At 38.1% G+C, this 21,231-nt stretch overlaps 1 protein-coding gene and 1 long non-coding RNA gene across 15 annotated transcripts in view; one reads left to right on the top strand and one right to left on the bottom strand.

Annotated features, from left to right (window-relative positions):
* Positions 1 to 21,231, top strand: part of PLCB1 (phospholipase C beta 1) — a 432,352-nt gene that overhangs the window by 297,136 nt on the left and 113,985 nt on the right. For all 14 annotated transcript variants that reach the window (XM_048060933.2, XM_048060934.2, XM_048060932.2 and 11 more), the window contains one exon: positions 14,722 to 14,868. In XM_048060933.2, coding sequence (XP_047916890.1) covers positions 14,722 to 14,868 — 147 coding nt within the window. The remainder of the gene's footprint in view (positions 1 to 14,721; positions 14,869 to 21,231) is intronic.
* LOC106036633 (uncharacterized) lies at positions 8,615 to 12,038 on the bottom strand. Its single transcript, XR_001207486.3, has 2 exons — positions 11,868 to 12,038; positions 8,615 to 8,716 (listed from the first exon to the last, which is right to left on the bottom strand). It is a non-coding gene; the product is annotated as an uncharacterized lncRNA (long non-coding RNA).

Below are 21,231 nucleotides of genomic sequence, written 5' to 3'. Positions count from 1 at the left end.
CTCACGGCAGCCTTAACACCAGGCAATATTCACTTAAGCACAAATGTGTTTTTCCTCCCTGAAACATCAATACATTTTAAACATTTTGGTCCCACCACATTAAATTCACCTTTTAGTAACTGCTTAAGAATAATTACACGTTGGAGTCTTTTAATGGCAGAAGGGGGTCATTCTCTAGGCAACAGATTTTAATGTCAAAAACAAGTACTGTGCAACTGCGGCTACACTTTTAGAACATCCTTCATAATATTTAAAGCATAAATTCTAATATATAAACCATTCAGTCAAATGGTGGAGCTTTCTGGCTCTGAAACATTTGTAGAAAGTCTTCCAAAGTGGTTGAAACCCTTCAGCCTCCTAACTTAACATTGGATATTAAGAATATTTATCAAAAAGCCCATTAACTTTGGGATTTATAGTGCTTTCCAGCATTCCAGTTTTCAAGAGAAGAGCGCTTAGCATTGTTGCCCATTCTTAAATAGCAACAGAACAATAGATCCCAGTCACAATTTATTACTATTTAAAACGTATCAGCAAAACAAAAAGTCATAGCCTATCCCATGTCATCAGCTGCAAGTGCTAAGTTAGTAAGCTCGCTAGAAAGCCTTTCTTTTTTTTAAATATATATACATATATGCAGCAAAGGTTAGCATGAGTAATGTATCGCTAAAAATAAGTTCATGGAAACAATACTTGTCAAAATGAATTTGCAAAATATGCTTCTGTAATGCATTGTTTTTTCATTTTAGATGCTTTTTTTTTTTTTTTTTTGCATTACTAGAGACGTAAAATTCATTTTGGATCTTGCAATTGTTCAGAAGATTGTATCTCAAGTAGAAAAAAACAAATACTGTAGAAGTCTTTTAGAAAGTAAAATCTTCAATTACTATATTCCGTAACCCCCTTTTTTTCATCCACTTTACAAGTGCTTTATTTTTATAATTTAACTGTACCATTTATAAAATGCAACAGTGATGCGGACTGGTAATAATGGATTTGGCAACAGTAAACAAAGGCACAGTAGTATTTGGCTTAGTAAAAAAGCAAAAGTTTTTACCTTTTGTTCTTTGGTTGCATTTTAAAAAGGTAGGGCCTGGCTTGGGTCTAAGACCCAGCTGCTTATGCATAGAGTTGGTTTTTGCTATTGCCGTCGAATTAATGATAGCATTCATCAAAATTATGTTTAGGGTTCCAGGGAGGGAAAGTTTCCTAATCTTCTGTATATAATACAGATACTTTGAAAGAAAAATGAGCTTTGCAGAAATGCATTTTGGGACTGGTATCTGGTACCAGAAATAGCTCCACTGATGTCAGTGAAACTGTGACGTGTGTCAAATGGACAGACACATTGTGGAATTTGTATCTTCAGAGCTGCAGAGCATAAACTGATCCTGATAACGTAAGTTCAGCAGTCAGAGCAGACCTGTGCTAATATATAAACTGACCATAGCAGCAACTCCTGACCCACATCTTGGAAATGTGATAGGCCATCTAATGGACTCCTGCGTGAAGCCCTTTTGTAACACTGAAAATGGGTGAAAGAATCTGGGGTGACAGGACCACAAAGCCAACATCGGTAGATATTTTGGGCTGCATCATTCCCTTCAGCTGGAGCTTTTGCTGAGGGATAGGTAAAGAGAGTCTTAGACCCAGTGCTGCTTTTCAAGGGTTCTGGAGAAACATTTTTCTGCTGCTGCCTGTCTGCATTGTGTTCGACTCAGCCTCAGACTATCAGAGCCCATAAATAGAAATCTTACTCTAAAAGTTAAACAGCTTCTTTATGCTTGTTGCTGTGCCACTGCCTCTTTTATGGAACACAGGGAGGTATTCAGTCTTAGCAGCAGGGTTTATTATTTGAAGATGAATATCAGATAAAGTTTACTTCTGAAAACATAAGGCAGCATAGACTCATGGGCTGAAGGAAACAAGTATAGATAAACGTTGAATAAACATTGTGGGTCTTGCCTCTTCAGTATGACTGCTACAAATGTAGTGCTCTGCAGCTGCAAAGGGCCCATAAGGACAAATGGAATAATAACTGCTGTGATCCAGTGGGTGAAATGTAGAACTGGTGGCAGAAGAGCACAGTTTTCTTGGCTCTGCCACAAATGAGCTCAACAACATTTGCCCATTCCCTTTCATGTGCCGTTTTGTTGTTGGTGGTTTTTTTGTGTGTTTTTTTTTTGCCTCTTCCTTTGGTTGACTTGACTAAATAGACAGTCAGTCTCTGCCTTGAGGAGCTAACAACGGTCTGTGAGTCTTTCTGTGTGGATGGTATCTGTCATAACAGGGCTGTTAACATAGCTGAAGTATGTGTGCTACTATAATACAACCATATGAGGAAGTTTCCCTTATAACCTCACATGTAGTCATCTCCTATAACAATATCCTTTATTGCTGGATATGCTGGAATATAACTTGCCTATAAGTACCAAGGTTAACACTAGGGAGGCAGAAAGAAGTTGTAAGCTAAAGGACAATGTTGGCCTTAGAACACGGGAGTATCAAGTGGCCTTGAATAATTTTAGGCTGGAAATTAAGAGAAGTTTCCTAATGTTATGGTCTGGACAGTCTACCAGAGGTAGTAAAGAGGGCAAAAAAACCCACATATATATATGTAAAACTCAACTAGTTTACAAAAGTGTATAATGTAATGCCTGTAACTGCAAGACCAAGTTTAAGGAACAGATAAGGAAGTCCATTTCAAGGAGCTGAAGTCCCTTCTTTTCAATTTATTTGAACTGGCTTTGCACAACCATGCCTTTATTCTTTTCCAGTTCTTTTTAATTTAAACTCTCTTCTTCAACTAGAGGAGTTTCTGGAACTAAAAATATTAACTGTTATGAAGGCTTTTCCCATTTTTTTCGCACCTATAGAATGCTCACGCTCTTCTTTCTTCCCATTATACTTCAGAACAGCCTTTTTGGCAAGTGCAGCAAGAGCTTATGTTGTGAAGTATTGCCAACAAGAAAAAAGGTCTGTATTTTTAGACATCTTTTAATGCAACTTAGCAATTGGAAGTAAGCCACCATCTTACATTACTACATCTCCCAGGATCACTACGAGGCATTCTGCAGAGCATATTTTCCAGAGGTTTGGGAAGGCGGTGATGTATTCCAGTAGTGGCCTTCATTCAGGATTGTCAGAAATAACTGTAGTATTGCTGGGATTAATGGTATTTTTATCTGTCTGATTTAAAAGCTTTCCACTTATCTAGTTGTCTGCCTGTCATAGAAATCTGCCATGTCATAATGTGCTCTTTCCACTGCTAGCTAGGAACTAGTATGAAGGTGTTTTTGTAGTGTTTTTACAGGTTTAATTGGATCTAAACTATCTGCCTTCTCATAGTCTGTAAAGGATATCTTGTCAGAAACAATTTCTTACTACATCTGTGCTGAAAAGTCAAGAGCAGCTAGAGAATGGGCTTGTATCTGTAAAACCCAGTAACCCCGTAGCCTTTCTGTCCACAGTAATTGTTTTAGATGATTGCAGCTTGGGGCTCAAAGTGTTCAGAAATAGCCAAGCTTAAGATGTCAGCTGGGAGACTGAGGTGTACCTCACTGTGTTCTGCCTTTGCTTCATCTGTCCTGGTGTAATGAATGAAACCAGCCCAGGTCCTGGGGCCCTTAGCACCTTCTTCTCCTGGATCGTGCTTCAGACCTCAACCAAAGTCCAGAGTAGCACATATGTTTTCATGTAAACTGCAGTTACAATGAGAGAATGGATCCTAAGGACAGATTGTGGGAACATCTTTTATATTGCTGTATTGCTCTGCGTAGTTTTGCAATGTCAGCTGAAATCATCCAGATGTAGTTCTATTGTGGCTTTTAATAGTCAAGGTCCCCCTCTTGGAAGAGAATCTGGAAGGCAGTAGCTGAGGCTTGCTAATGTAAAGACTGCACAAATCAGACCAGCTCTTTAAAGAAAAATTGAATTTGGAAAGGGAACAAAAAAGAAAAAAGCGGAAAACTAAACACCTGCCAAGGAATAAACTGCAGTCCCATGTGGTTCGCTAGATAGCTTTAGATGTAGAATTTCTTAACAGTCCAACTTGGAGATGATGTTGATTGCCGTTTCAGTCTTGAGACTTAGGAGAGCATGTTTGCTTATCTACACCAGAGTGAGATTTTCCCCCACTCTTTAAAAATAATGAAATCTTCAGATATGTGTGCTAATGTTGCAGAAACAGTTTTGGTTTAAAGAAAGCTATCTGTGACTGAATAGAAAACAGTGTTGCTAAGCTGAGTGTGGAGTAAAGCGAAGCCTAAAACATTATTACAGCTTTGTAAGTAGTCATAAAAAGTTTTGAGGGTTTGATTGACTAAGAAGTTAGATACATAACTAAAAAGCAGAGTATCTGTAGATAGTTGGTCCATCAAAGGACCAAAAAAGAACTATAGGAGTCACTTTGGATATTGTATGGAAGAATGAGCAGAATGGGAAATACCCTAACGTAGCATTCAAAGTGAAAAGCACAAGTATGGGATACCACCAGTGACAGAAGCCTTTGTGTAAACTTAGTATTCCAGTAAAGTAACAAATAAGAAAGTTCACAGCACACTGAACATAGAAGATATCTATCTGTATATATCTATACATGTATAGTTATATAGAGATCTGGTTAAATGTGTGAGATAAAAGACTTGTAACACAAACATACTTGATTAAAGATGTTGGACACTTGTGTGTTTGTTAGCTATCATAGACATATATTTATATATATGTGCTATTTGCTATTAATAAAACAGTAGTTTACAATATAGCAGGTTACAATCACTGTGCTCCTTAACACATCAACTCTGCTTACCAGTGTTTCTGAATTGTGGCCATGCTTTGTTACATCAGAGGTGTTTAAAGCTGCTATAGAGATTTAGAGGATCAATATCCATTAAAATAAATGCATTTCCAACATTTAGATTTTGAGGAAGAAAAAATGTGATTAAAATCTTGAAAGAATGCTTAAAATTCCATGCCTGTATGTGTGTGTTGCTGTTTTCTAGCACTACTAGTGAAAAATACATATATTTCATAGGCTTTAGACCCCTTCTTCTGTGGGTGTTTGAAAAGGGCTAAAACAACCTGTGACTTTAAGAACTTGTAAAATGGATGGCTCGTACCAGCAGAGAAAAGTGAGGTCTGGAAACTTTCCTTTCTTCTCAGGTGAAACTCCATCTTCCTTTTCCTTTCAAGGTGGCAATGTCCTTGGCATGCTTCCAGAGTTTTGATTCTGACTGAAAATGCTCTTTGTTATAAAAACATGTTTTGCTATTTGGGATGGATTGCATGAAAGCTTATAGGAAGTATTTCTTCCCTAAAGCAAGCTAAGTGTCTTGAGCTGGAGTACTTCCTCTAAAATCCATTCTTAAACCTGATTTCCATTTGCAAACATTTTATTGAAAAAAATTTGTATCCAGTGTTAGCTTTCACTGTGCACTTGTACGGAGGATAAAATGGATGTGATAGCTTCATTAGAATGACAAACATTTCTGATTCAAACATATTTAATTCTGCTTTACTTGCTTGATGATCCTTACTCTGCAAAACATTCTAGATCTTACTGTCCTTGGGCATGTGATATTTCCGCATGGATTAACTGATACTGAGCAAGCTCTTTTATGTACACTACTTAAGCACAACATGTTTACCTTCCAGTGTTTTCCCTCTCTGACTGCTTGCCATTCAGTAAACATTTATTTCCTATATTGTATAGGAGATACCATTTTCTGTTTATATTCAGCTTTCCCTGTGTCCTACTACAATATATCCATTCAAGGGTAGAGCAATGAATCTTGCTCTTTCTTCTTTCTTACTGAGTAAGTTTTCTAGTGTGATCATTTTTTTTATTTTTTTTTGCCATTAGAACATGTTGCCAAAGAAAGCTTGTTTTGGTTTGTGGCCAAACATTATGTCCATTAAATCTGTAGGGTTACCTAGGTCTGTAGGTTAAGTTTAGTTATGGATATGTATGTTGATATATTTGATGCCATGTATGTTTACCTCTTTCGTCAATGATTTGACAGTAAAATGCCCTGCCAATCAAATACATTTTTTCCAACTACTATTTTTGATGCAGCTACACATAGGTATATTTCTGTAATCCCTCTCTTCTCTGCTTTTCAGGATGATGGATTTCTAGGCATCTTCTTCCCAATTCAGCTCCCAATTCAGCAATTTTGGATTGCTCTTTGCTAGAATTATTAGCTACCATTTTGCATGTTCTCATTTGATTTCCTTCCCATTTACCTGGTTCAGCTTTATCATCTTGCTTTGATAGCAGCTCCCAGATAACTGTCTGTTCTTTAAACACTATGTTGTTGATTCTACTTTTTCAGATTATTATAGGCTGTATAAAAAGCTAGGCCCACTGCTGATCGGTGTGGCAGTTTCAGGACTTCTTTCATGAAGTTCCGCTTTCAAATTCAAAGAAATCCTGATCTTCTGACCTCAGCTTGCTTCTATCTGTTCTTTCTGCGGATTAGTTTTTCCAATAAGGAATAGTTTGAATTTAGAAACTCTATTAAATGCTTCACTAATAATCATATATAGCAATTCAAATGTATTGTCCTTCCTCCACTTAGTTATTAATTTGATAAAACTGTCTTGACTAGTGTGAATTTTGCACCTTGCTGGTCATGGAGAAAATTGCTAAAATGGAGGAGTTACTGGCTTCCTCTTCCTGTTGTCTGTAAATTATGGTTGTGGTACATAGATGTTCTGAAATATCTGCAGATCCTGAACTGAGGACTGAAGCTCTTTTCTATCCCAAGGGGTATTTGTAAAATAGAGCAGCAGTGACTTTCTTGAAGTAACATCCAGTAACACAGTTGTAGGGTTCTGGCATCTGGTCTGGGCTGACCTTGTACCATATTCTCTTTTTGTGATGACTGTGTTTAAGAGGATGTTACTTGGATGATGCAGTCCTGTCCTTACCTTGTTTACAACAGTCAGTACAGACAGAAATTCCAGTTAAGCCATGACAATATTATAACAGCACGTGTACTTGGAAAGCTGAAAAGGTTTCAGCATGAATTCCAAAAGCACTTGGATGCAAATGCTGCAGAGTGGCAATGGCACGTTGCGTCCCACACTGTGAATTTTATGTGAATTCGTCCTTGTAAACTTCTCTACTGGTACACAGAACTAGCAAGCATATAGTAGCTAATGTGTGCACAGTGTCAAGAGACACATCAGGGGTATATGCATCCTACTTTACACCGGGCACGAGAATTTTAATATCTAATGAGCTGTGAAGTGCAGAGCTGGTTGGTGGAATGTAATTCCCAATGGGACATGTTGTGCAGATCTCTCACAGGATTATCAAATACCTTTTATACTCGGCAGATTTTAATCTTTGACTTGAAACGACTTGTTCAGTTATACGGGATTACAGAGAATGTGATTAAAGTTACAGATTGTGTTGGAATAGACCTGATTTCGCTGTCAAACAAAATACCGTGGTAATTCTGTGTTGCTGGCTGGGAGATATGAGGTGCCAATTAATTGCTTCTTCTCCTTTTTTTGTTTGTTTGTTAACTTTTTTACTTTCATAAAATCTCTTGGCACAATTGTGCCTACCAGTTACATCATAAATGAGTAGATAACAGCATGGGCATAAACAAATGGAAAGCTCTACTAAATTTGCAAATATATGGAAGGAAATGTTCAAGATCTGTGCAGCCAAACTTGTTAACTGCTTACAAACAAATGCACATCTTGTCATACAAAACCTCTGCAAATGTTAAGGGACAAACAAAGGCTGATTTTAAAGTTGCAGGACTGAAGTGCAAAGAAGAATGATCAGAGAAGTGGTCTTTTCCATTGTCTGTTGTGCCTCTCTGTTTTGCTGTCCTACTGTGTCACAAGACTACCCAAAGGACTGGAAAACTCCTGGGGACAGACCTGAGCCTGCTGAGGGTCAGGGGAAAATCAGGTAGCAATCAAGTAGCTGTGCATGCAGCTTGTCTGCTGAAATAAGGGGACGAAGTTTGAATCAAGCAGTTGGTTTGAGAAGTTTGCAGGATTAGCTTTACTTTTCTATTTCCTCCAGGCACACTACTGGGGTTTTGACTTCTATCCTATGACTCTGCAGAGGGCGCTAACCCAATGAAGAAGCTTCTTCTAGAATCTCAACCCTACTTTGAACCCCCACGTCTCTTATCTTATTCTTGGCATGGTGCTGCAGGTGTTGAGTGAGCAGGGCTTTGTTTATATCCTTTAGTTGTTGAGCTGGCAAGCTCCTAAGGATCCACAAGCATTTCCACATCCAGAAACTGGATGAGCTGGTCATGCTGGCACACTGGAGAGGTTGGGAAAGCAGGAAATTGTCAAGTTACTTATGTCTCGTTAAGACAAAGATTGTTGTGTCCAAAGCAGCCTGTGCTTTTGACAGCCCTGGAAACCACACATGAACAGTTTTACATGGGGTTATTATCAATATCTAGGATGGCATGGGAAACTGCAAAATACTCTAGCCCTGCACAAGGACTGCCAGAGGCCTCTGATAACAAAAACGAGGTTCTCTAGATCTTGTCAAAGAGGATTATTAAGAACCTTACAATAACACAGTAAGTCTTCAACTAGAGAAGTCTTTGAGAAGTATATACACAAAGTATGGTGCATCCTATCGACCAGTTTAATTGATGGGCTGAAACTCCTGGTCCCTGACAAATTTACAAGTGCCATCTTCTAGGAGTGGGGAAATTCCAGGTCTCGTAACCTGCAGAAGAAAGCAGTTTGATTGATTAGTGTTGACAATATTGAAGAACCATAAGAGAGATGAAATGAATCAGTGGATTCGCTTCATTACCCCTATAGATTTTGTGAATTTTCAATAGGTCCTTCACCAGAAGTATGCCACCTTCCAAGAAAAAGGATTTGGGATGACAGAAGTGACTCCTCTTGTCTTTTAGAACTTACAAATGTTGACCACAGAAGACCCCTGTTTCTTACAGGCAAAGTAACAGCTAAATTTTTACATCGTTTTCTTTCAACTGCCATCCATGAACATTTGCATATTTGATCCAGTGTAGTAGATCTTGAAAAGTATGTGAATATGTAGTTGTAGGTGATAAGGAAATTTTGTGATATACTCAGAGCTTGCCTCTACAATTGTATTTGTAGTCCTCCCCCCCTTTGTTTTTTTCTTCTTCTTTTCTCCCTTGTAACCATTTTGAAGCAATCAAATGGAGCCAGGGAGGCAGAAAAAGATCAAGCTGCTGCACAAACACTTCATGTTTCACTTAATGAAGCTGATCGCAGACTGGGAAATTCAATAGAATCTGTCAGTGTCCCTATTAAATATATTATCTTTCTAGTAGGAAATCACTCCTCTTTACTACCAAATTTTCCTGAAAAACTATCAAGTTTAGTTGTCCGCACTTGACTGTAAATATGGTGGTTTTTCTTTGATCTCTGCATTAATTTCACCACCAAGCACGTTGTGTGGAGCTATTCAGGGTGTCCTGTGGAACCTCTTGCTAACAAGCTGCTTCACTCTTTGCTGCAGGTGAAACACTGAGGGCATACTTGGAGTCCCCTATATGGGCTTCCTTTCTGCAATGAAGAATGAGGTTTGGGTGGGACAGTCACTGACAGACTTAGCACCAAGTGACTGGCAGATGAAGTTCAGCTTCCAAATGTTGAGACCGAGGGGGAGAGGGGAATTGTAGGCATGCCACTCAAGGACTATTTGGTGTGTGCAACTAGAGTGAACGCAGCATTTAAATCTGCAACACAGAAAAGTAGAGCAAGAATAAACCCAGAACCCAAACAGAGTAAGAGTCAAGGTCCCATTCTTTTAGCAGCTTCCTTCCCATTTGGAGAAGAGGTTTTGATAAATGTGGAGAGGCACAGAAAAACATTTCCAGAGTTTCCAGTGCCTCTAGCTTTTGCAAGTTTTTAGTTCAGATACATTTTTATAATTATAGAAAGTTTATATAACTTATAGACAAGTATTCAGATGCTCTTTTATAATTTTGAGGTATTAGGAATGTCTATGATTAAGATTACATTAGAAACTTTCATATTTCTCCTCAGGACATGTTCTTCTATTTTACAGCCCTGTTACATTACACATTTAAAAAAACTGATCTGTTATTTATTTGGTTTGCACAAAACTCTAGCTAGTTCCTTATGCATGCTTTGACAATCGTTAATTTCTTCAATATAGTAAGTCCAGAGAAAGAAAAATATCCATGTTTATTGTCAAACACATTGTGAGCATCTTTGTTTCTGTATCAGAGCTGGACAGTTCTGACAAACATTACATGTAATCCAGCTAAGGCGCAAAATGCAGTTGCTTCTTGAAGAGATGCACAGAGACAGCAGTCACCCCATGATCAGAGTGGATTTGAATTAAGTTGAAAACAGAACAATTGGTTAAATATCTGTAATTTTAGTTGTCATGTTGAATTGGGTCTTTGTGCCCAGGTGTTGGCTGCAGGGGCCTTCCTGAGGGGAGCTGGGGCTGTCTCATGCCAGTTCCAGAAGGTTCCAACAGCCCCAGCGCAGGGCCCAGCCCCTCAGCCCCTCAGCAGCACCTCTGGGGAGGTGGCTGGAAGAAAAGGCAAATGTGCGGCACAGGGGTGAGAAATGAGGTGAAAAAAGTGTGAAAAAGAGTCCTGAGGGGAGAGGAAGAAGGGGAGGTGCTGGTGCTGCAGGCATGGAGCAGGGGAAGGTGCTTTGATTCTTGTCTGTGTTTCTTACTATCCTACTCTAGCTTTAATTGGCAATAAATTAAGTTAGTTTCCCTCAAGGCGAGTCAGTTTTGCCCATGACAGTAATTGGTAAGTAATCTCCCTGCATATATTTCCACCTACAAGCTTTTTCATCTTATTTACTGCCCCTGTCCTGCTGAGGAGGGGAATGAGGCAGTGGCTTGGTGGGCAGCAGGCAGCTGTCCAAGGTCAATCCACCCTGCCACACAACTCAAGTAAACCTTGAGGACATGAAGGAAAATTTTGTGATATATACAGCACCAAGGCTACCTGCACAACAAATAGACAGATGTTTGTGTGTACCTTTTTTCCTCAGAAAAGTTATATATTTAGCAGAAAGAGATCCAGTGGCACTGGGGGAAAAGTTAAGTGTTAGACTTAAAAATAGGCCAGATGCCACAGGAAAAAGGAAGAAATTTTAAGTTTGTGGTGGCTGAATATTTTAATAAAGCAGTAATGAGTGACTACATAGGGAAATTTTAATTAATCAGACAAATTACAGAAGAAATATTTGAGGAAAAAAAAATATTGTGCTAGTAAAGCCCAACTCTGTAGAGGAAAGGATCTTAACAGAGTTCTGTAAATGCTGAGATAGCTTCTGTTATGATTACATCTTTGTTTGCTCTTCTTGGTCTGGCATTGCCAGTATAGCTAAAAGAGTGATTCTTGTCTCTCTATACATTGCCCTTAGGATTATTTAGGAAGGTCTTGAACCAAACGTTATTGAAGTTGACGGTAGCATTTCAACGAACACCAGTGATCTGTCTCTGTTCTAATAAGTGACATCAGATCAAATTTAATAAGGCAATGATGAGTGAAAAGGCAAGCCAGTTAACTCCACAATTTTAACTATATAAAGCACACCAAGTATTTAAAAGTTGCATCAAAAACCTAGGGTTTAGATGTTAGTAAGGCAATTGTGTGTGAGGGGAAAAAAGAAAAATAAATCTCTCTTGTCTCTTTCTCTTTTCCTGTTGTGCTTCTTTTTCATCTAACTTTTTATATTTAATCATGCCATTACGTCTTCCTAATATAGATCTAAAGATAAAGGGTGACAGCTATAATAGAAAGAACTGATCACAAATTATTTTTTCTTGGCAATGTCTGAGGTAAATTTGTAATATGCTTAAGAAAACAGAGAAGAAATCTTACCAATAAATTGAGGCTATTTCATTTCAGATGGCTGTCCACTGAGGATTGTCATCACTGCAGTTGGCCTCAGAACATCATTGACATTGGTCACAAACAATCTATTCTTTAATATCTAGGATACAAAGTCCCTTTGACATCTGCCATCTCCGTTCCACAGTCAAACTCTCACTGGTGCGATATCAGCTGTAATTGAACTTGGAAATTGCTTCACTTTCTGAAATGCTGACTGCTTAATTATGATGGGGGAAATAGCAATCTACAGCCATAAGCTCAGATAACTGTGTAACTCAAAAACTATATAATTATACTTGTGAATAATGCTTGCAGAGATTTATGTTAATAACAATGGTAATATGTAGAAGGACCACTCTGCAGACCTTGAGTTCATTCAACTTTATGTAGTGTGGAAGGGAGCAAAGAAGCAAAATGAACCACTAAATAGAAAGAAGAGAGGAAATGCAGGCCCTCAGCCTTGCTTCCTTTTATTCCAAAGGTGTTCAAGTGAGTCAGGTACCCAAACAGGCTTTCAGAGATTGTATAGTTCAGTTCCCAGCTTAATCCACAGGCTTATCTTGGTATAATAACTAATATATTATGCCCAGTAACTTAATTTATCTTTAGCTTCAGTTCTCCATCTGTAAAACAGGGACTGCAAGGACCCTGTTTTTCAGGTATATTCTTGAGTATTAAAAGCAGAGATCATTTTGAGATGCTTGAATACTGTCAACAGGAGTCAACATAGGCATCTGTATAGTGAAAAGAAGCTTTTCTTTCAGAACACTGTGTGATTATAAAGCTTGTGGTTCTTGTTGTTGAGGAATTATAAAAACTACTGTTTCATTGTAGCCTGGAGAACAAATGACAGCAACTTTAAGGCTCCTAGTTTGGCAGAAGGTAGCCCATTCAAAACAACATGGAGATACTGATGACTCTGGATAAGCTGTCTCATACATCAGAAGTCATAAGTCACTGTAATGTAGTGGCTATCCCATTCAGATCTTACCCGTTTTTTCCTGTAGGATGTTGCTTGTGTGGTATGAATGTACACCACACACAATATTTAAATCACTGCAAAACTGGTGCAGTGTTTCTATTCAATGAATGTTAGCTCAAGTTAACTCCATGATAGCAGATGATTCTGTCTACACTCATAATGTCTCTTGGTAGATTCATGCAGCAGATTGGTTGTTCATAAATCTTTGTTTCATGAAAAAACTCAGTGGTGTTTTCTCCTGATTTTCTGCATCTTGTATTTTTTCTTGTGAAAATGAAAGTACATAGGTCCCTGTCTGTGGATGATTAATTACTCTATAACAAAGCAGCTGTGGAGCCTGGCAAGACTGCACTCAGATTACGGTCTTAAAATAGTGGATGGACTTGATGTTTTTCTTTCCAACCATCTTACAATTGTTGTCATAAGAATGAAAGATAATTGCATTGCTCTGTATTGTCACTACATTTCTTGTCATATGAATAGGTTCATTTAGTGTCACCATCTTAGGTTGTTATGAAAATGAGGCATCTAAACTTAAGGTTGTTGCATCTTTTTCTCTCTGAGCAAGAGCCGAATCCCAGGGTCCAAGTACAGATTTTATGTAGATGCGATATTTGCATCATGTGATTACAGGCTTTACAAAAGTGATTCAAGGATGCCCATTGCTTTTTCATATGTTTAAAAAAAAAGTAAGTTTATCTGTTGTACAGGTAAAAGGGGGTTGATGCTTAGGGAGAGAATAGCAGAGTCAGGAGTAGAACTGAGGTGTTCCATTTTTCAATGCCATAGTCAGTTGATCTAGGATTTTTTGGGTACAGATGCTATGCAGAATATTTTGTGGTAGGGGCAATTGCTGGGAGTCAACTGCCATGTAGCTGCCTCGAGGTTCTTCAAAGATACAGAAGTTCTGTTTTACTATAGGAAGTAACCAAATTAACTAAAGTAACGCAATTGAGTACATCTACGGATGAAACCCAGACAAAATTACAAAAACATCAGGCAAAGAAAAATGTCTCAGATTGGTTCAGATTAGCATTAATCATCGATTATAGACTACTGTATTTTTATTCCATTTTTTTTTAGCCTAAATGTACAAATCAACTCTAACCCTACAATCAACATTATGCAGAAGGCTTGAGAGGAGAAATTCATCTTGATGTGATAAGCACAGCTCCACTCAGATCAATGGTGATATTTAGGCTGAGGATAGGACTCAGCTTTCTAATTTGCCAGCGGCATATGAAATGATCATTTATGCTGGCACTCTAGTGAGATAAGAATTGGAAGACAAATATAAGAATTAAGGAACAAAGCTTAATTCCCCCTTAAAAAGTGGTTCATTTGGTTAGCTTTGCTTTGCAGTTTAGGTGTGTGATATCATATAACGTTTAGGTGTGTTATATCATATAACACACGTGGAATCATATTCAAAAGAGATTGAAGTTAACCTGTTTCTTTGAGTGATTCTTTTTGTTGTTTTCTTGGTTTCTTCCAGCAAGGATGCTTTCTTTTATCCTTGGAAGAACCCTCTCCTTGATATGCTGTGGTTTATTTTCTCTGTTTATGTAGCCATCTGTAACTCTGATTCCCCTGTGCCTTTGATTGTCTATAGACCCTGGTTATGACAGGATTATTCTTTGGTACAGGTAAAGAGATGTGTATTATATGCAACTTAAATGGCTGAAAATGAGGTAATAGTAATAAAAAAAAAATAATAACTAGATGAAGGCCAGTCTGATGATTATATGATCTGTCATATATACCATTGTATAAATGTATTTTTTGACCATAGCATCTGTATGTTGTAAAATCTATACTTGAAAGTAATGGGTGCTTTCCGTGGATCTGTGTTTCTCTCAGGACAGATATCAGTGGATGGATTTATGCGATATCTGAGTGGAGAAGAAAATGGCGTTGTTCCACCTGAGAAACTGGATTTAAATGAAGATATGTCTCAACCACTGTCACACTATTTCATCAATTCCTCACACAACACCTACCTCACAGGTACAGTGCTGGGGAGATCTGATTTTTTCTCTTACAAGAATTCATAGCATATTCGTGCTGATACCGTAAAATACAACAAAAGCAATAGCAGTAGATGATGACAGTGCTTAGTCTTCAGGGAAGCAAGGGTAGCACTTTAAACTGTTTTCCTAGCTACTCCAGTTCATACATTGAATATCCCTTCATTAACAGGTGAGCAGGAGTTGTGTTGTTTGGATAAACTCTGATGAAGCCCAATGAAATCCCTGCAAATTTCCCTCTACTTAGATAGAATTCCAAGAGCAGGTCCTTTTCTGGGAAGTAGAAAGTACTTTCAACAGCAGCCCAGGCTAGTCAAACAAGTATGCAAAGTAGAATATGGAAACATCTCTATAGCTAATAAATTTGCCCATAAACATTAAATTTGATTTTTTTTGTGTTCAGTGAAATTTGCTTTGATTCAGAGAATGGAGAGGTGCCAACATGGCTTTCTGATGGTCCATTCATATCTGCAAGGAATGGAAATCCGTTTTTTAACAATATTTCTAATGTCTGACCTAAAAGTTTATGTGCTGTCATGTTTTTAAAAATCTGAGCATTCAAAAGATCCTGTTAACTTCAGTTAATGAGTCTCAAAACTGTATTATTTCAACACCAAAGTCAACAGTGCTTTAACATTCCTTAAAAAAAAAAAAAAAAAAAAAGTAAATGTTTTTGACAAGCAGATGTGCACCAGGAATTCTCTTTTCTGATTTGATGTTTGCTTTGTCTTGTCATGTTTGCTAATGTTTTAACATTATGTGAAAAAAAAAAAAAAGTAATGCTACAATGTCTGCCCAAAACATGGCTCATGTATAACAGTGGCTTTTTTATGTTACTAAGTTAACAGACTTGCCTCGACTGACTGAGTCCTGCTGGATGCCAATAGGCAGTAACGTAAACAAAAGCACACAGTGGTGATGCCCAGTTTAAACAAACCGTGTGGTAGTTGCTTTCATATGAACGAACTGTCATTGTTTCCAGTAGACACCCATTTTTCAGAAGTTTATATCTTGGCTGTGAAATGTGTTTTGTGCAAAAACTTGTCATATAAGTATTCAGTTTGACAGCTATTTTGTTTCTCTAAATTAAAAAAAAAAAAGAAAGTCAGCATGGCCGCTTTTAAATTATGATTCTAATATGCAGAAATTTATGTTCTTTGGAAGAGTGCAGACATTCCAAAGCAAAAATAATTTTTAATTACAGTACTTTGCAGGCCTTGTGTCCGGTATGGACTTTGTTCTATCAGTGAGGATTAGGACCCACTTAAGCCAAAAGCTGCAGCCTTATACAGAGTTTCTGGAAGGAAACAGTAAAGCTGTACAAATGTGGGAAGAATAGGCCCAAAGGGAGGGCAGGTGGTGCAGTTTAAATTTGGTCTAAAGAGGTAAAATACTGCCTTTCCTTCTACCAGCATGAATTTATAGCCAGTACCGTATCACAGATTTTTCTCAGGGCTGATCAAGACAGAGTCATGTTATAAATGTCTAGAAGCACAGAAGCCAAAAAAAAAACAAAGAATTAAGGATAGAAATTCATGATTTGTCCAACCCATTCTAAATTTTTAATCGCAGCATAGATAACATAAAATACTTAATTATTTTAGCAGAAAGAACATTTGCCTTGATGAAACTGTCCAAATTCAATTTGACTTGTATGTGAACGTCTTCAAATCATCTAAGATTGCATCTGCAGATTTCTTCACCTGCATTTTTAAAGAATTGCAGAAACTACATTTCAAAATATGATCCTCAGACTTAATTTAACATAAAATTCATGGCTTAGAAAATTGGAGAGAAGTAAATCAGAGTAAACTCGGGGAATATGGCAAACTAAGTTTGAATCTCTTTCAAAATTAATTTAAGAGCATGTATTTTCACATTTAGAGGCACAAAACATGTGCCCTTGCCTTTTAGTGGGTTCATTTGTTCAGTAAGCATGTGGCAGCTGGCTGTCAGTGGGATTAATGATGTGATTTTTATCCATGTATTACAAAAACTGACAGCCTTAGATTTTGCTTTGAGGCTAGACCAGATACAACAATCACATTACCATTTGCACTCTTCCAACAAAGACTTAATTCAGCTGAAATCTATGAAATTAATGGTCACAAACTATTCTTTTTGCCAAGAAGATTTCAAAGGGTCTGCTGAAGTGCTTATGGCTTTGGAAGGGAAGCTTCAGTAACACCTCTGCCCTTACTGGAGCTGTGAAATGGAAACTACTCATGTAATAACTATTAGGAAAAATAAGAAAAGCATTCAGTTTAGTATTACTTTATTATTACTGTGCTTAATGCCCTACAAATTATTTCTAGCTTTGTTAGTTTTTTAAACCCAGAAAAAACATCCACAAAGAAACAGCATTATAACATAAAAAGAAACATGTGCACACTCTGAATTTATTTTTAATTACCCTGATCATTTTCCTAGCCTTTAGTAGAAACCCTTGGCAGTACATCAAGTCTTGATTATTTATTTAGAAGTGTTACTGCTTTCTTAGGGAAATGTAATTTTTAAGAACAAAGGTAAAAATCCCCATCAAGAAAGAAGGGATTTACATTGAGCCTAGGCTAGTTTAAAGTAATGCCAACTTTTAGAAACTTTTATTTCCTGTCTGTCACTGGTGTCATGTTTATTTATTTTTTATTTACTTCTTTGAACCCTTAATATACAACCTTGCTTTTCTTCTGGTTTCTCACCAGTCTTGCTTCAGGTTACTGCTGTTGTCACACTGGGGAGTGACTTTGCAACATTTCTTTTAGCAGCACCCAAAGTCAAAGACAAATGATGATTATATATCATTATCAGCATTGCACACTTTGATGGCTTGCTGTTGTGTACGTGACATGCTAAATATGAAAATCACAAGTCTTTAACACATTTTGGTTTTGGATAAAAGGAAAAGTAATATCAGCAATAGGTTGCAGAGCTATCAGTCTGGAGTATGTAGCCAGCATGGGACTATCCCACTTGCCCTCAGCATCTGCTTCCCTGCTTACAGTCCTGTACGTTCAGTGGTCTCTATAAAAAAAAAATCCCATGAGGGGCATGTTCTTTTCCTTTATTGCTGCTATGGCCTCTCCTATACCATCCTCCAGCTTTTCTGTTCCCAGTGATTCCTCAGTCATAGCTGTTGCTTATTATCTGCAATCAACGCTTCCCTGAATCCTTCCTCACCTTCAAAGCCTCCAAAACAGTATTTCCAGTCTCCAAGATGACAACACCATACGGAAAGGAAGGAACGCTGGGTGATGCCTGATCTGAGCATGAGCTTGTCACAAGAACAGGAGCAGTTTTGGCTGCCTGCTTCATGCTTCTCAAGCTGTGCTGAGCTCAGGGGATCGGCTGACAAGACCCAAGTCTCTGCTGTCTTCCAGCCCCACCACATCCTTCCCGATGAACTAGAGGGCAGGAAAGCTCAAGGAGCTCATGCAGCGCTGAGGAGGAGCTGTAGATACCCTCCCACCACCAGCATCAGTAAATTCTGTCCAGCAATCATCTGAGATAGATAAATGAGGATTTTCCTGACACTGGGGTCACAATTTATCTTAGCGCAAGGGCTAAAAGGGGTAAGAAGGAGCATAGTGGTTGTTTTTTTTTGTTGTTGTTGCTGATTTTGTTTGTTTGTTTTGTTTTGTTTTTGTGTTTTTTTTTTTTTTTTTACCGTCCAGCTGTTTCTACTTTTCATGATTCCCCATCAGAATATCATAAAAACTTGTGTAACATCAGGGAACGGGGCTGAATTTCCAGAGGTGAATTGAATTTGAATGTGATCATTTTGCCTCGAAGGAAGGAAGCTACAGACCACTATCTGCTTGCTGATGCCTACTCAGCGCAAGTGTGGAAGCAGTTTCCACAGTTACAGTGTTGAAATAACTTTATCCATTGAAAAAGAAAGAAATTAGTGGAAGGAAAGCTGTTGTCACTTCAGAAGGTAGAAGATGATCTGTGTGAAAGGTCTTAGGTGTAACTTTGCAAGACCCCAGTTTGGTACCCTGCTCTGAAAATAAATTCCTGTGCACTTGTGCAGAGGACATTGCCTCTCCTGAGAAGAAGGGTGAGCTGGGGAGGAGTTCCGGTCAGGAGAAGGGATGGACCCTGTTGACCCATTCCCCGGTTCAAAGATGGGGCAGAAAAAGCTACTTAAAGTTTGAATAAGTAGACACTGTAGTAATGAAGATTATTTTTGTACCTTAAATGGACAGCCTGATGGTTTTACTTATGATGTGTCACCATCTGGAGTCAGATTAGCTGAGATTATGATTAAATGGGCTATCAGTGTACAGATATATACAGCTGTCTGCTGTTGCAGGCACATGTTCAGCAGCTTCTGTAGGTTGGTGATTCCTATCTGCCCGACACTCTCTTTCATCTTCCTCCGAGACAGTTGGCTTTTCTGAGAAGGTGAGTACTCAGTTAAGCAGACCTCTAATTAAAAATGCCTTGGATCTCCAGCTCTGTCAAGTTTTTCAATGATTGCTCCAATATTTACAGCTGAATGTTCATATATGTGCTCTTGAACATCAGTTTACCTTTTTATTGTCCAAAGGGGTACATGCCCACCCATGCCAGTTCCCTCTTTTAGAAGCCGTACTCCAAGTGAGAGGGTTTTTACTTTTTAAAGTGAGTGGAAACCATGTAAAAAGGAGGGAAAAATCAATTAGATTGTATCCTTAAGGCAGAACTAATTATTTTATTCCAAATTAGCAGCTGACACCAACATTTCTAGAGGGAGCTTGCTTCCAATAGCAACAAAGGTCAACATAAAGGTTAAAAAAAAGTTTGATCAGATCTGAGATTATTAGATTGATCAGATCTGAGAAAGCATTAAAAATAACAAGATATAGGGCAAGAGCCTTGTTTTGACTAACATACAAGCAGCAGCAGCAGCAGCAGCATACATCACACCGCTGTGGGGTCTAATTCAACTCTCCTGTTTGTGGCAAAATACCTTAAAAGGAGTATAAATTCAGATAAATGTATGGTGTCTAAAAATACCGACGCCAACACCTTCTGCTACTGCTGGAGTCCAGAGCCAGACTCCTAGTAGTACAGGGCTCTGAGTTTGCATGTTGCAAACGATGACATATGTTCCAGAGCACTGTCTGCTTTTCTGGGACTTCCCAGAAGAGATGAGGTCTGGCATCACACGTGTGCAGGGCAAAGGCAGTATGCAGGCACCTCGTGATGGGAGAACATGGTGCCGTAGGTGGGTGAGGTGGCAGGAGCAGCTTCTATTTCTAGAGTAATGAAGAAGTCAAGTGACTACAAACACCTGGATTTAAATATTCCCCCGTTTGGGGAGGATACATGTCTTAAAATCATAATAAAATTTTAAGTCCATGTAATATTCCAAATATCTTGCATTTGTCAAAACAGTGCTAAATGAACCCAACAAGAGTGCACTTGCTGAGCAACGAGTCTCTTAAAGCTATAGAAGTTTGGAAATACTCTATATGGTAAAACAAGGCTCATATTCTCAGCATGCATAAATGAGCACAGGCTCATTGACCTTAGTGTCCTGTTACATGTCAGGTATGGGCTGCCCCAATACATTTTTAAAAGCTATTTTTTGTCAGAATTTGTTTCTCCTTATCCAATATACCATAAGGTAATAAAAATATTGTGGCACTACTGTAGATGCTATGTGTATTATAGAAGGGGATACGTAATGCTTTTAATTGCCAGTATTAAAATTTTCATCTGTATTCAGGATATTAAAAATTTCATTCTGCATGTATTCCCTTTAGTGTCTCTGTTAGCACATTTTGGAATGGATACAGATAGAGACTCACATGGCAGAAGTTTATAAATAATAGACATACAAAAACATTTGAGCAAAGATTTCTAATAATCCATGTTTTAGAAAAAATTAAGAACTATTGAAACTATTAAAACCTTTGCTAGCATTTTTCACTCTGACTGGGATTCTTTCTGATGACTGAATGTTTTGGCGGTTAAATATCCTCTTACTCTGAGCAGAAATCCTTCCAAAAGGACCGAGCTTTATTAATAAGGTAGTGTGGGAAAGTGTTACATGACAAGCAATGCATGTCATGATTTACTTAAGCACTTTCGAAGGTTATGGATCTTGTAGTCCAAAATACTTAGCAATAATAACAGCCAGTAGTCTCTCAGGAGGTATAGCAGAGCTTGTTAATCATAAAATAGTTTGTTAATCAAAATTTGATACGCTTTGAGGGAAAAGATGGAGAACATGAAAATAGAGTTCAAAGTGAATGCAGTTCAGTTTTTCAGGCAGCAGAGCTCAGAGGACCCGTATAATGACTGCCAAGTTTTCATAAGCAGATGCTTAGGGATGAGTACACAGAAATGTGTGCTG

Source organism: Anser cygnoides, chromosome 3, assembly GCF_040182565.1.
Source record: "Anser cygnoides isolate HZ-2024a breed goose chromosome 3, Taihu_goose_T2T_genome, whole genome shotgun sequence".
In the NCBI taxonomy this organism is placed as follows: Eukaryota; Metazoa; Chordata; class Aves; order Anseriformes; family Anatidae; genus Anser; species Anser cygnoides.
The sequence above is the reverse complement of the archived record's forward strand: the minus strand, read 5'-3'. Positions and strand labels throughout refer to the sequence as shown.